General features: G+C 35.1%; 1 protein-coding gene across 1 annotated transcript in view; it reads right to left on the bottom strand.

Moving 5' to 3' along the window:
* DNAH14 (dynein axonemal heavy chain 14) overlaps window positions 1-17,004 on the bottom strand; it is a 341,496-nt gene that overhangs the window by 238,760 nt on the left and 85,732 nt on the right. The window contains exons 11-13 of the mRNA XM_021064261.1: window positions 12,335-12,583; window positions 1,289-1,562; window positions 78-123 (exon numbers count right to left, since the gene is read on the bottom strand). Of these exons, the coding sequence (XP_020919920.1) occupies window positions 78-123; window positions 1,289-1,562; window positions 12,335-12,583 (569 nt within the window). The remainder of the gene's footprint in view (window positions 1-77; window positions 124-1,288; window positions 1,563-12,334; window positions 12,584-17,004) is intronic.

Here is a 17,004-nt window from a genome sequence, read left to right as displayed (position 1 = left end):
AACAAAAGCATATGTAAGAAGAATGCAGTAACATATAAAATACAGTTACCTGTAATTTCAAAAATGTCACTACTTACCCATCATGCATGTACTTTTTCTCAAACTCAGTTGCGATGTCTACGTCTATTAGAATCCATTAAAAGAAAGAGAATTAAAAATTGATATTTATATCAGCTAAATGACAAGGTAATACATGTCATTGCTTTCTAAATACCCTAAGAATAAACTGGACAGTTTATTTTAAAGACAGTATTCAAACAGTACACTTCAGATTCTGATTAAGAAAGTCTAAGTCCAAGTGTCTGCATTTAAAAATGTATCCAAGGGAATTGCCATTGTGGTTCAGCAGAAAGGAATCTGACTAGCACCCATGAGGACACAGGTTCAATCCCTGGCTTCTCTCAGTGGGTTAAGGATCTGGCGTTGGCGTGAGCTGTGCTATAGGTAGCAGACGCAGCTTGGATTCCACATTCCTATGGCTGTGATATAGGCTGGCAGGTGAAGCTCCAGTTTGACCCCTAGCTTGGCAACTTCCATATGCTGCAGGTGAGGCTCTAAAAAGCAAAAAAAGACACACGTACTCCAATGTTCATTGCAGCACTATTTGCAATAGGCAAGATATGGAAACTACCTCAATGTCCATCGACAGAGGAGTGGATCAAGAAGATGTGGTACATACACAATGGAATTTTACTCAGCCATTAAAAGGAATGAAATACCAGCATTTTTTAGCAACATGGATGGACCCAGAAATTATCGTGCTAAGCAAAGTCAGTCAGACAATGAGACACCAACATCAAATACTATCACTTACATGCAGAATCTAAAATAAAGGACACAATGAACTTCTTTGCAGAACAAATACTGACTCACAGACTTTGAAAAACTTACGGTTTCCAAAGGAGATAGACTGGGGGGTGGGGGGTTGCGCTGGGGGTTTGGGATGGAAATGCTATAAAATTGGGCTGTGATGATCACTGTACAACTATAAGTGTAATAAATTCATTGAGTAATATAAATAAAATGTACCCAAGGTGTTGCTGCTCACCCTGATGAAGAGGGTCCACAAGGGCCCTCAATGAGATATGACATATGCAATAAGATAAAGTGTATAATGGCGTTATTTCTTACATGCACCACACATGATTTATAACTTTATGCTCACTTTGAGCTTTTCACACAATATTTCCTATTAACAAACACATAAACTATTAAAATTTTCTCTCTCATGTTATTCTCCAGCTGTTAGGATAGTTCTCTTCACTTTTAATAATCTTATTAATCATACCTGAAAGAATTTCAAGGTTGGAACTATATTTTTTCAGTTTCGTGACTGGAAGCAATTCTTCACTTGAGTGTTCAGTGGCAAAACTGACTTCATTTTCTGATATTTCTTCTTCACACATCGCAGATTTTTCAGAGCACTTGTCAGATTCATGTAAGTTCTCTTCAGAACTTTCTGAAGAATCACTCTCAGCAGGAATTCTCAACCGTATATTTACTTCAAATACTGGTGCATACATTTTTCTCACATCCTTATCCATTTTCATACTATTCAAAATCTAATTTAACAGATATGTTAGAGTGCAAATGACAATATGTAAATAAAATATAATTTCTTTTATTTAGGATAATATAGATCTAAATTTTAAATGAAAAAATATTTCAGTATAAAGGAATAATATTTATTGTTATACAATTGATTTTCATTAATAAGTAATTAAAATAAATGATACATTACAGTAGAGTTTCCCCCAAAAGACTCTAAACTGATGCCAGAAGGGCTACATATTAAACACTTAAGAACTTAATAAAAATACAAATTCTTAAGCCCTATCCCCAGTTATAATGAGTTAAAAAGGCAGGGGCAAGGTCCAGGAATCGGAATCATTTAAATGCTAAACAGGTAATTCTACTGTGTACTCAGTTTTAAGAATTCCAAATCAGAAATATATTTCAAATCCATCACTAAGGTCCTAGTCCTTCACTATAACATAGTAATACTAGTATAGGTGTCCCTACTGAAAAATAAAGGAGTATTTTAAATATAAATATCTATTTACAAATAATGTCATTGGTCTTAGGTTCCAGGTAAATGTGGGTTCTCAATTGATCTATTGATTTCTCATAACCCATAAATAATCTGTTTTGCTTGAGGCATCCAGCAAGTGTCTCCTATGTGGTCATCTGAATCACCTGCTGGAACCTCAACCATTTGTTTCAGTCATTAAGAAATAAACGGGGGCATTCCTGCCGTGGTTCAGTGGGTTAAGAATCTGACTGCAGTGGCTCAGGTCACTGAGGAGGTATGGGTTTGATCCCTGGCCTAGTACAAGTGGTTAAAGGATCCAGCACTGCCAAAGCTGCATTGTAGGTCATAGCTGCAGCTCAGAATCAATCCCTGGCCTGGGAAGTTCCATATGCTGTAGGCACAGGCATAAAAAGAAAAAAAAAGCAAAAGGACTTAACAGTAATAACAAGTCCTTCGCCAAACTGAGATTTAGCGATACATTGTCCTGTGAGGTAGATCTAGATCTACCTATCATGAGATGAATCTTAACAACATAATGTTGAGTAAAAATATGTAAAAACAGAAAGGCATCACAATGATATCTATGCAAATTTTAACAAGCATATACAAAACCCCAATAATATATTGTTAAAAATCAATGAAACATTATGGAAGGGGATTGAAGAAAAAAACACAAACTATACTCAAGTGAGTTCTCATAAGAGGAAAAGAATTGGTTAAGGATGGGGAAAAGAGAAGAAAAATAAAATAAAACAAGCAAGAGATCTTGAATGAACTGATGAAAACATAATGTATGAACCAAGAGGATGATCAAGTCAGCAGTCCATATCTGATCTCTCAGACAAAATGAGGTGGCAGATGAACATGTTCTAAAAAAGGAATAAGATAAAACACCAGAAGAAGAACTAAGTAAGTGGAGATAGGCAACCTACCCGAGAAAGTGTTCAGAGTAATGGTTGTAAAGATGATGAAAAAACTTGGGAGCAGAATGGATGTACAGAAGAAGTAGTTAGAAGTTTTCGCCCAAGAACTATAGGAAAAATGAAGAACAACCAAACATAGATAAAGAACAAATTAACTTAAAAATAAACTTGAAGGAATCAATAGCAGAGTAAATGATACAAAGGAACGTATCAGGGAACTGTAGGACAGAGTGGTAGAAACCACTGTCACTGAACAGAATAAAGAATGAAAAGAAATGAAGACAGTTGATGAGACTTCTGGGACAACATCAGTCACACTAATACTCCCATCACAGGGGTCCAAGGAGGAGAGAGAGAGAGAGAGGAACTGATAACATATTTGAAAACATAATAGTTAGAAAATTCCCTAGGCTGGGAAAGGAAACAGTCAGCCAAATCTAGGAAGCTCAAAGTCCCACAAAGGATGAACCCTAAGAGGAACCACACCAAGTTGCATTGTAATTAAAATGACAAAAAATAAAGATAAAGAGAGAATATTAAAAGCAAGGGAAAAGCTACATATAACATACCAGTAAACCTGCATAAGGCTCTCAGCTGATTTTTCGGCAGAAATTCCCCGGGCCAGAAAGAAATGGCATGATACATTCAAACTGAAAAAAAAGGGAAACCCTACTCAACTCAGCAAGGCTCCCCTTCAGATCTGATGGAGAGATCAAAAGCTTTACAGACAAGCAACACCTAAAAGAGTTCTGCCCACCAAAGCAGCCTTACAACAAAAGTTAAAGGAAATTCTCTAGGTGAAAAAACAAAAAGCCACAAATAGAAATGAGAAAATTATGAATCAAAAAGCCCTGTTAAAGGCAAACATACAGTAAAGGTGGGACATCATCCACACCCAAAGCTGGTAGGGAAGTTAAAAGACAAAATAATAAAATCATCTATATACACAGTAAGCAGTTAAGGGACACACAAAACTATTAGATATAAAATATGATATCAAAACAGTATCATAAGGAGAGATTACAAATGTAGGATTTTTAAAGTGCATTTAAAATTAAGACATCAGAAACTTAAAACAGTCATGTTTATACACAAACTGCTATACAAAAACCTCATGGTAACCATGAATCAAAAATCTATAATATGGAGTTCCTGTCGTGGCTCAGTGGTTAACGAATCCAACTAGGAACCATGAGGTTGCGGGTTCGATCCCTGGCCTTGCAGTGGGTTAAGCATCCGGTGTTGCCGTGAGCTGTGGTGTAGGTTGCAGATGCGGCTCAGATCCCGAGTTGCTGTGGCTCTGGCGTAGGCTGGACCCCTAGCCTGGGAACCTCCATATGCTGTGTGGGAGTTGCCCTAGAAAAGGCAAAAAGACAAAAAAAAAAATCTATATAGATACACACACGAAAAAGAAAAACGAACCCAAACACTAAAGATAGTCATCAAATCACAAGAGAACAAAAGAAGAAAAAAGGGGGTGTGGGGAAATGTCTACAAAACCAAATCTAAAATAATTAACAAAATGGCAATAAGAACGTACATGTTGATAATTACCCTAAATGTAAATGGACTATAAATGCTCCAAGCAAAAGACCCAAAATAGGCTGCCTATAAAAGACTCACCTCAGAGACACACATAGACTGAAATTGAGGGAATGGAAAAAGGTTTTCCCTGTATATGGAAACCAAAATACCTGGAGTAGAATACTTATATCAGACAGAATAGACTTCAAAATAAAGACTGTTAAGTGAGACAAAAAAGGACACTATATAATGATCAAAGTATCAGCCCAAAAATAAGACATAACAACTGAAAATATATATGCAGCCAAAATAAAAGCATATAAACAGAGCAAGTATTAATCATAAAGAGAGAAATTGACAGTAACACAATGATGGCAGAGACTTTAACACCCCACTTAACAATGATCATCTAGATGAGAAATCAAAAGGAAAACACTAGCCTTAAATTACACATTAAACCAGATGGACCCAACTGATATATAGAGAGCTTTCCATCTGAAAGCAGCAAAATACACATTCTTTTCAAGTGCATATGGCACATTCTCCAGGATAGATTACATGTTATGCTACAAACCAAGCCTTGGCTTTTTTTAAAAATTAAATTATATCAAGCACCTTTTCCAAACAATACAATGGCATAATAATTCAATTACAAGGACTAAAATATCAAAAAAATCAAAAACATGTAGATGATAAATGATATGCTACTAAAAACCATGAATCACTGAAGAGAGGAAAATTAAATGAAAAAACTAGAGAAAAATGAAAATGTGATAGTACAAAACCTATGGGTTGCAGCAAAAGAAGTTCCTAAGAGGAAAGTCCATAGTGAAACAAGCTTACCTCAGGAAACAAGAAAAGTTTCAAATAAACAACTAAACTATAGCTCAAGGAACTAAAGAAAAATAAAATAAAATAAAATAAATAAAACCTAAAGTAAGCAGAAAAAAGAAATCATACATATCAGAGCAGAAATAAATGGAATAGAGACTATAAAAACAATAGAAAAGATCAATGAAATGAAAAGCTGGTTCTTTGAAAAGGTTAAAAAAAATGATAAACCTTTAGGCAGTATTATCAAGAAAAAAAAAAAAAAGAGCACCCAAACCAGAAATGCAAAAGGAGAAGTTACAACCAATGGCACAGCAATGCAAAGGATCTTAAGAGACTACTACAGGTAAGTACATGCCCCTAAAATGGACAACCTAGAAGAAACAGACAAATTCTTAGAAAGGTACAATCTCCTAAGACTGAACCAGGAAGAAATAGAAAATATGAACAGACCTATTATCAGTAGTGAAACTGAATAAGTAATTTAAAAACTCCCAACAAACTCAAGTCCAGGACCAGATGGTGTCACAAGTGAATTCTACCAAACATTAGAGAAGAATTAACACCTATATTTCTGAAACTATTCCAAAAAATTGCAGAGGAAGAGATACTTCTGAACTCATTCTGTTTGGCCAGAATCACCCTGATACCAAAACCAGACAAAGATGACATTGAAAAAGAAAATTACAGGACAATTTCAACGATAATGAAAAATCCTCAATAAAATACTACCATACCAAAACCAAGAATATATTAAAATGATCATTCACATGATCAAGTGGGATTCATCCCAGGGATTCAAGGATTCTTCAACATATGCAAATCAATCAATGTGATACACCACATTAACAAATCCAAGAATAAAAACCATGTGATCATCTCAATAGATGCAGAAAAAGCTTTTGGTAAAGTTTCCTAATACTATTTATGCTAAAAACTCTCCAGAAAGTGGGCATATACCTCCACATAAGGTTATAAATGAAGTCAAGGAGGACAAGGCCACAGATAACATCATATATAACAGTGATAAGATGAAAGCATTTCATTTAAGATCAGGAATAAGACAAGGATGCCCAATCTCACCACATATATGGAACAAAATGGAAGTTCCCAGGCTAGGGGTCGATTCTGAGCTACAGCTGCCTGCCTACACCACAGTCACAGCAACATGGGATCTGAGCTGCACTGCAACCACACCACAGCTCATGGCAATCCCTATCCTTTAACCCACTGAGCGAGCCAGGGATTGAACCCACATCCTCAGGGATACTAGTCAGATCATTTCCTGGCAAAGACATTATATGCTGGTGAGACTTGGCGAGGTTATGGAGAATAAAAGATTATGGAATTGCTAAAGTTGTTTAAATTGGCATAAGCACTTGGGAAACCAATTTTGCATTACTCCCTACAGTTGTAAATAAAGATAGCTTTTCACCCAGAATTTTCACTCCTCAGTAATAAAGAGTAAAGTAAACATATACAAGAATATATAAAACAAAACCTGAAAACAACCCAAATAGCTATTAAAGGTAGAATGAGTTATTAAATTGTTTCCTCAAGAAGGAATATACAAGAAACATTTAACACTTTCAATGTGGGTGACATCTCATTGGGTGTTTGCTTAATTATACTTTAAGGCATACATATGCAATATATTTTTGCTTAATAAAGACTTTATAAATTCATATGTACTATACAAAGTTTGGACCCTACAGAAGTGTATACATAAGAAAGTAAAACTTATCTAGAGTCCTAATACCACAGATAACAACTGTATTTTGTTGCATACATTTCTGGCCTTTAAACTATGAAAGTGTACTTATTTAATACATGTGGAAATCCTCATTTGATACCCAATCTATGTAAAGTATTTTTAAAAGAAAAAATATACAAAGTACATATACAGTGGTATCTCATAAAAATGTGATTTCCCCACAGGATAAGCACTTAGCATATAAAGTTTAATCCTAAGAAAAGAATGCTGGGGTGGGGGCAATAATTCTTCATGGCAAGCAAAACTTTCCTAGTGAAAATTTCTCTAGGATTCTTTCAAGGTTTTTTACATTTGGCTTATGTCATTTTTAAGTTATTAACACAAACCAAAAAAGTACTCTTAAGAAAAGCAGAGTTAGAGGAATACAGTGGGGGAAGGGTGAGTAGAAGGAGGTAGCTGCTACCTTAGATACAGCAACCTTCCCTGACTACTTTCACGTAAAGCAGCACACGGTATCACTCTGTATTCCCTCGTCTTCCTTTGTTTTTCTTCATAGTACTCATGACTTCATTATCTGTCTCCCAGTATGGAACATAAGTTCCAAGAGATGAGGGAATTTGTTCTGCCCACTGCCGTATTTCAGTGCCTAGTTCAAGGCTGACTACATACTAAGTACTCAGTAGGTATAAACAAGTGAATCAAATGGAATAAATGTAATCATAGCTTTCTACCATGTGAGCAGACTGTGTCTGTGTGTTTGACTGTTAATCATAAAGCACATTTTTATTATTATTCATTTTACATTAAAAAAATCTATGTTTATACTTTTCAAGACCATTTCACCTGATCAGCTTCTATTTTTACTTCTGACTTCAGAACAGAAGTATGTAGGTTCAATTATCAAATTCTTCATAATCATTTGTTATGTTTTGAGTGAAAGCAAAGATGTCTTTGTGTATCCTAGGTTAAGAAATGAAAAGAAAAATAGTCTTTTAATACTCTTATATCCCATCAATATCCAGACTACATAAATAACTAGACATTTCTCCATAGAAGACAAATAACAGAGATGGCCGATAATGGCTCAGCATCACTAATCGTCAGGGAAACCAAATCGAGACCACAGTGAGATATCGCTTCACACCAGTTTTGGTGGCTATTATAAAAAACAAAAGGAAAACATAAGTGTTGGTGAGGATCAGAACTTTGGTGCTTTGCTAGTGGGACTTAAACCTGTAATGACCATATGATCCAGTAATTCTTTTTTTTTATTACTCAATGAATTTATTACATTTATAGTTGTACAATGTTCATCACAATCTAGTTATATGTATTTCTGATCACAATGGGCTCCAGGTGGGACCAGGTGGGCTTCAGGGAAGCAGCCCTTCTTTGAAATAAAGCATTTAGCACCTCGTTTTTTGTTTTTTGGTCTTTTTGCCATTTCTTGGGCCGCTGCTGCAGCATATGGAGGTCCCCAGGCTAGGGTTGGATCGGAGATGCAGCTGCCGGCCTACACCACGGCCACAGCAATGCCGGATCCGAGCCGGGTCTGCAACCTACACCACAGCTCACAGCAACACCGTGATCCAGCAATTCTACCTCTAGGTATATAAACAAAAGAATTGAAAGCAGGGACTCCAACAGATATTTGCACATAAACGTTCACAGCACCATTATTCATAATATCCAAAAGGTGAAAACCTAAATATTCATCAATAGATGAATGGATATACAAAATATATATACATATAATGGAATATGACTCATGCTTAAAAAGGAAAGAAATTCTGATATATGCTACAGCATGGATGAAACATTATGCTGAAAATATTAAGCTAAGAGAAATAAGCCAGAAACAAAAGACAAATGTTATCTGATTCCATTTATATGAGGCACATAGAATAGATAAATTCATAGAGACAGAAAGCATAGTAGAGATTACATAGGTTTGGGGGTGCATAGGGAATGAGGAGCTATTGTTTAGTGGTTATGGAGTTTAAGTTTGGGATGATAAAAAAGTTCTGGAAATGGCTATGTTATGGTCGCAACAACATTGTGAATGCACACAAAAAATGATCAATATGGTAAGTTCCAATGTTAGGAATATTTTAGTACAATGAAAAATCATATCTAGTAAAAAAATCATACATCTAGTATAATATAAAAACATTCTAAAAGTTTTAATTGTGGAGACAAAAAAATAAGCATTTTTATGGGAAAGTATAAATATTTACAAGTATATACTAACAGATATAATTTTAATCATAATGACTACAAAGATATGGAATTTATAAACAAATTGAAAAGTATAAATTCTGCTAAAACATGGAGCTGGAGGGAGGTACTGAAAATGCAGAGATATCTGACTGCATCAAAAAAGAAAAAGTAGGAAAATTGGGCGTTTCTGTCGTGGCACAGTGGTTAACGAATCCGACTAGGAACCATGAGGTTGCGGGTTTGATCCTTGGCCTTGCTCAGTGGGCTAAGGATCCGGTGTTGCTGTGAGCTGTGGTGTGGATCGCAGATGCAGCTCAGATCCCAAGTTGCTGTGGCTATGATTAGACCCCTACCCTGGGAACCTCCATATGCCGTGGGAAGGATCCCTAGAAAAGGCAAAAAGAAAAAAAAAAAAGAAAATTAAAAAAAAATTAAAAACAGAAAATTGAAAAAGGAGGAGAAAAAACAAGAATAAAGTAAAATGAATGATAAGAATAAAGAGAAAAGAAAAAAAATCAAAGCATACCAGTTATTACTAAATGTGAATAGGTTCAATTTCCCTATCAAAAGACAGAAACTATCAGATTGGGTTAAAAAGCAAAATCAAGCCATGATAAGATAAGATAGATATCTAAATAAAGGTGAAAATTTAGGTTGAAATTAAAGCCATTAGAAGTGTGTGAAAGTAAGAGAACAAACAGGATTTTTTTTCAATCTTTCCAAATCCCCCACAAAAATCAGACAGAAAATAGGCAATCTCAATAGGACTCTATTTAAGAAATTATATCAACAATTAACAAGCTTCCACCCCAAAAGCCTCAGCTCAGATGGGTTTAGTGGTGACTCTAAGTATTTAAGGAAGAAACTATTCCAATTCATTCTGAGTCCAGTATTACCCTCTGAATCAAAACAGAGAAAGACATCACAAGAAAAGAAATCTATAGATTAATACACTTCCTAAAGATAGAAACCCTCAACAAAATACTATCAAACTGAATCCAGCTGTATATATGAAGGATTATACACCATAATCAAGTGGAATACATCAGAAGAAAGCAAGAATAGTTCGACATACAAACATGTATGCATGTAAAGTAGAACATCATATTAGTAGAATAAAGTAAAAAAAAAAAACAGATGATCATCTCGATAGAGGTGATTTATTGATGATGCAAAAAATATTTAACAAAATCCAACACCATTTCATGATAAAAGCATTCAACAAACCAAACATAGGAGGGAATATCCTCAACCTGATAAAAAGCATCAGTAAAAAAAAACCCCACAGCTAACATCAAACTTAATGATGAAAGACTGAAAGTTTTCCCCATGAGAACAGGAATAAGACAGGAATGTTCACTCTTGCCACTTCTAATAACTCAGATTTTAGCCATGGCAATTAGGCTGGGAAAAAAAGAAAGAAAAAAAGAAAGAAAAGAAAAGAAGGAAGGAAGGAAAGAAAGAAAGAGAGAGAAAAAGAAAAAGAAAGAAAAGGCATCAGATTAGGAGGGAAGAGGTAAAACTATTTCTATTTGCAGATGACATGATCTTATACATACAAAATTCTACAGAATAAAAAAAAAAAACCCATTAGATCTGGAGTTCCCACTATGGCACAGTGGGTAATGATGTGGCTTGGCTCTGTGGTATTGTTGGTTCAATTCCTGGCCCTGTGCAGTGGGTTAAGGATCCAGCATTGCCTCAGCTGTGACATAGGTCACAGATGTGGCTCAGATTTGACCCTTGTCCTGGGAACTTCCATATACTGTGGGTACAGCTGAAAAAGGGAAAAAAAAAAAAAAAAAAAAAACTACTGGAGCTAATAAACTAGCTCAGAAAGGTTACAAGATAAAAGATCAGTAACAGAAATCTGCTGTGTTTCAATACACTAGCAATGAACAATCCATAGTGAAATTTTAAAATAATTCCATTTACAATAGCATCAAAAGGATAAATTCCTTAAGATTGTTTAACTAAAGAAGTATCACATTCATACACTTAAAACTAAAAAATATTGTTGACAGAAATTAAAGAAGACCCATATAAATGGAAAGATAACTTCATGTTCATGGATTGGAAAACTTTACAGTTAAGATAAAGTTCTCCCCATATTTATCTACAGATTAAATGCAACCTCTACCAAAATTTCAGCTGCTTTTTCTTTTTTTGCAGAAATTGGCAAACTTATTCTACATTCATATGGAAATGCAAGGGACCCAGAACAGCTTAAGTAACGTGATCTGAGCAAAATGATCCTGCTAAAATTTGGATGTAATTAAAGTATTCCACAATTTCAGTTCACATTCCATGTTCACAAATTACACTAGATAGATCCAGTTGTGGAAAATAAGAAAAATATTTTTAAAAGGATAGTAGCATTCAAATTGAAGGTGAAAATATTTTGTATTCAATAGATATTACTTGGAGTTGACCTGAATTCCAAGTGAACCTTGTGGGTCCTTCCAGAACCATTCTTACATATTTTTAAAAACCAGCTCTGGAGTTCTCCTGTGGCATAGCAGATTAAGGATCCAGAGTTGTCGCTGCCGTGGCTTGGGTCTCTGCTATGGTGTGGGTTTGATCCCTGGCCTGGGAACTTCCAGATGCTACGGAACAAAACCAAAACAAAACAGAGTAACAAAAAAAGAACCAACTCTGAACACTGAAGATACAGTGTACCTGTGCAGAGGATTGCCGATTTAGCAAACAAAAATACAGAATACCCTGTTAAATTTTAATTTCAGATAAAGAGTATTTTTAGTATAAATAATATTTGGGACATACTTATATTAAAAATTATTTATTATCTATCTGATTTCAAATTTCACTGAACATCCTGTATTTTACAATGGCAACCTGACCTATGCAGAATTTGTGGGGAAAAATTGGAAATTTTTCTTAACACTTTCATGGATAATACTAAATATTACCAGATGTTAAGTTCAGATGATTGTAAAGACTGAGTACTTACAATTTTCTACAAGGATTTTCAGAGTCTAATTTAAATTATTGGTGATTTCCTATATAAAAGGCAATATATTACAACAATATGATTATAATTCCTTTTATATTAAAAAAAAGTGTGATTTACTTGAGGAGATGTTCATTCTTTTTTTCCACCGAAAATGGCATTATAGCAGAATTAGTAAATAATTCTAAAAGTTGTGTGACTGCAGTGTTCATTAGTTGACGGATGAGTTCCAGAAATATATGGTCAACCAGTATCAGAAACCTGAAAATTACTTCTAATAAATGTCGATATGTAGGCAGTTTGAAATGCGTTACGTCTTCACTGAGGTGTAACTCAAAATATTCTTTAATTTCTTTCTTTTCTGCCACCTACATTTCAATAAAAAATTGAGAGACCAGTGATGACTTACTACATTAATATAGGATGATTTCTAACATACACTGTTTTATTAGTCTTAAATAACAAATCGGAACTAAACATTATCCACAACTTTCACTAAAACTTCATGTTTACACTGTATTTAAATGTCAGAGAAAAAGAAAACAACTCATGTGTTATAAAGCCTATGAAATTTAGTGTCTCATAAGCAGATATGTCGTATCGAACTCAAACAGGGAGTACATACTAATGAATATTAACATGTTCCTACATAGAGGGACCCTCCTCAAATACACTGAGAGTTACCAATGGAAGATACTCCAGTCTAAATACAAGGTTTCATAAAACCCACTCCAATGCTGCCACACTTATGCTAGGCTAGGAATTAGATTTTTTAAAACCTCATATATGCTACATAATGCAGAATTTAAAAATTTAAATTCATCAACTCTGATGTTAGAATTTTTTAAATAATATATCTCAAGACAAATGATTTTTTAAGTTACTAAAGAATGGCATGCTTTAATCAAAAAACATAGGTTGGCATCAGTACTACTTAACATTTCTAAATTGTGCTTCTAAAAATAATTCTGAAGTTATTCAAAATAGTTCCTTTTAGAGACATAGTTTTATGAATTACAGATCTTTAAAATTCTAAAAATACTTCCAATTATTTTTCACTTATTGGTTGTTCATGCTTTTTATTTTTTGCTCCACTGCTACTTAAATACTTGGTTAAGTCATCATCCTTTTACACTTGTATTCTAATTTTTTAAAATATAGTTCATTAGTTTTTTAGGTCATCTCCCCTCATTATTTAATTTTATTCACTTTTTTCTTTTTAAAAAATTAGGTCAGTCGTTTAGGAATTTGGAAATTTTTTTCAGTACTGGTTGACACTCTCTGGAGGAATGGTTTACCAATGTGATGCAGTTCTTTATTGATACAATAGTTGCAATGGTTGCTTGAAGAAATTGGACGAAAAAAAGAAGGGGTGATTTCTATACCAACTATGGGCTCAGCCACGCTGGATCTGACAAATGGAATACTAACATATTAATAGGTTATGTCTCTACTGAAAGGCTATCTTTTCAATGATTTGAAAAATTTATGTACATAACGCATGGATTTTTTTTACTGGTAAAATGGTAAAGCCAAGTATATTAACTGTTCAAAGTAAAGATTTTTAGCATTGGTACCAAAACAGCTTTAAAGGGCTTAATATCCATGAAAAAAAAAAAAAGGATACAGTAATAGGTCTAGTAATGCTGGTCTTTTTATTGAATATTGGTGAGACTGATGGAAATTCTGGCATTTAAGAGCTAATCTATTCACTGTCATCACAGGATATACTTTTCAGTCAGAATATCTCATTTCTGATTCTAAGTTTATATCACTGAGGTGACTCAGTTTCCATTCCATCAGTTCTACAGTTGTGCTATATTTTTCCAAAGGTAGGCAGTCCCAAACATTGCCCAGAAGAATGTGTATTCTTCTTCTGTATATTCCATACATCAGATTCACTTGAAGAGATTTTATAGTGCTGCCTGGCTCTACCAACACAAAAGCTGACTCATTGGTCTAGGATGATCCCAGATATGAATATTTATTACCCATCCCAGTGATTTTACTATGCAGCCTATTTGAGAACCAATAGCCTAGAGTGCAGCCACAAAGTAGTCAGACATTTCAGGACAGTTTTAAAAATTCATCCAAAATGGTACTATAGGAGACCACAACCTCTGCCCCTCAACAAAGATGAACAATTAGACAGCTATCCATAAGCAAAACAGCTCTAGAAGAGCTCTGGAGTCCACTTAAGAAACTTTGGCAACACAATGGAACAAAAAACCTAGAATAATTGCACAAAAAGAGAAAGAAGACAGCTTCACTTGTCTGCATTATCCCATCCCCAGTTAGCTTTCTCAGTGCCAAGAGGGAACGACTCAGATAGGAAGAGTCCCCCTGGTCAAGACAAAAAGGATAGAGTGAAGAGCCAGTTTCCGCAGACTTTGAGGGCACTCCACAAGGTCTCACTTTGACTTCACCCAACCAAATTCTTCCTGCAAGTCAAACTGATAGGACAGATGCTTAATAATTCCAATGCTTCCAGAAGGGCATGCCATTGAAACGTAAAGCATGATTCATGTTGACTAAAATCTGTATATCTCTTCTGAAATTATGACTTTATTTCCAAAAAATAGCTCTAAAGTTCTTTGAAATCTGTGATTCCACTAAACCCAGGAAAATTCACAGTGAGAATATAATCTTACTCAATATGTTCAATTCATATATTATATTTGAGTCTGGACACTTAAATGTCAATATCCGTATGTAGAATTCTGGAGAGCCAGGACCACCAGTGCAGAATTTCACCTAGGAACATTTTAGAAACAGAAATTCCTAGGCTATGCATGCTAAAGCAGAAATCCTTTGTTTTCCAAGCCTTCTAGGTGATTCTTCTGCCATCTAAAGTTTGAAAACCAATGCCCTTAGCATTTATTTTTTAACCCAATAAATTTTATTACATTTAGAGTTGAACAACGATCATCACAGCCCAATTTTATAGCAAAATTCCATCCCAAACCCCAAGCCCATTCCCTACAACCTGCCTCCTCTGGAAACCATAAGTTTTTCAAAGTCTGTGAGTCAGGATCTGTTCTGTAAAGAAGTTCATTGTGTCCTTTTTTCAGATTCCACATATAAGTGATAGCATATGACGTTGGTGTCTCACTGTCTAACTTCACTTAGCATAATTTCTACGTCCATCCATGCTGCTGCAAAGGCCATTATTTCTTTCCTTTTTATGGCTGAGTAACATTCCATTGTGTATACATACCACATCTTCTTTATCCACTCCTCTATCAATGGACATTTAGGTTGCTCCCATGTCTTGGCTACTGTATATAGTGCTGCAGTAAATACTGGAGTACATATATCTTTTCCAGTCATGGTTTTCTCTGGATAGATGCCTAGGAGTGGGATTGCTGGATCAAATGGTAATACCATTTTTAGTTTTTTGAGTAATCTCCATACTGTTTTCCACAGTGGTTGCACCAACTGACATTCCCATGAACAGTGTAAGAGGGTTCCCTTTTCTCCACACCCTCTCCATCATTTACTGCTTGTAGACTTTTTGATGATGGCCATTCTAGCTGGTGTAAGGTGGTACCTCATAGTAGTTTTGATTTGCATTCCTCTAATAATGAGTGATGTTGAACATCTTTTCATGTGTTTTGGCCATCCGTATGTCTTCTTTGGAGGTCTGTTTAGATCTTCTGCCCATTTTTTGATGGGGTTGTTTGGTATTTTATTTTATTTGTATTGAGCTGCAGGAAGTGTTTATATAAGTTTTGGAGATTAATCCCTTGTCAGTCGCTTCATTTGCAAATATTTTCTCCCATCCTAGGGGCTTTTTGTTTTGCTTATGGTTTCCTTTGCTGTGCAGAAACTTTTAAGTTTAATTAGGTCCCATTTGTTTATTTTTGTTTTTATGGTCATTACTCTAGGAGGTGGATCTGAGAAGATATTGCTGGTATCAGAGACTGTTAGTATATAGAAATGCAGTCAATTTCTGTGTATTAATTTTGAGTCCTGCAACTTTACCAAATTCATTGATGAGGTCTAACAGTTTTCTGGTAGTGTCTTTAGGATTTTCTAGGTATAGTATCATGTCATCTGCAAATAGTGATAGTTTTACTTCTTCCTTTCCAATTTAGATTCCTTTTATTTACTTCTCTGATTGCTGTGGCTAGGACTTTAAAACTATGTTGAATAGTACTGGCAAAAGCAGACATCCTTGTCTTGTTCCTGATCTCAGTGGGAATTCTTTCAGCTTTTCGCCATTGAAAATGATGTTAGCTGTGGGTTTGTCATATATGGCCTTTATTATGTTGAGGTAGGTCCCCCTCTATGCCCACTTTCTGGGGGGTTTTTATCAGAAACGAGTGTTGGATTTTGTCAAAGGCCTATTCTGCATCTATTGAGAGGATCACATGGTTTTTAATTCTTCAGTTTGTTGATGTGGTATATCACACTGATTGGTTTGTGGGTATCGGAAAAAACTTTGCATCCCTGGGATAAATTCCACTTGATCATGGTGTACAATCCTTTTAATATTGCTGGATTCAGTTTGCTAGTATTGTGTTGAGGATTTTTGCATCGATGTTCATCAGTGATATTGGCTTGTAATTTTCTTTTTTTGTGGTATCTTTGCCTGGTTTTGGTATCAGGGTGATGGTGGCCTCATAGAATGAGTTTGGGAGTGTTCCTTCCTCTGCAATTTTTTGGAATAGTTTCAGAAGTATAGGTGTTAGCTCTTCTCCAAATGTTTGATAGAATTTGCCTGTGAAGCCATCTGGTCCTGGACTTTTGTTTGTTGGAAATATTTAATCACAGTTTCAATGCCTGT

Source organism: Sus scrofa, chromosome 10, assembly GCF_000003025.6.
Source record: "Sus scrofa isolate TJ Tabasco breed Duroc chromosome 10, Sscrofa11.1, whole genome shotgun sequence".
Classification (NCBI taxonomy): Eukaryota; Metazoa; Chordata; class Mammalia; order Artiodactyla; family Suidae; genus Sus; species Sus scrofa.
The sequence above is the reverse complement of the archived record's forward strand: the minus strand, read 5'-3'. Positions and strand labels throughout refer to the sequence as shown.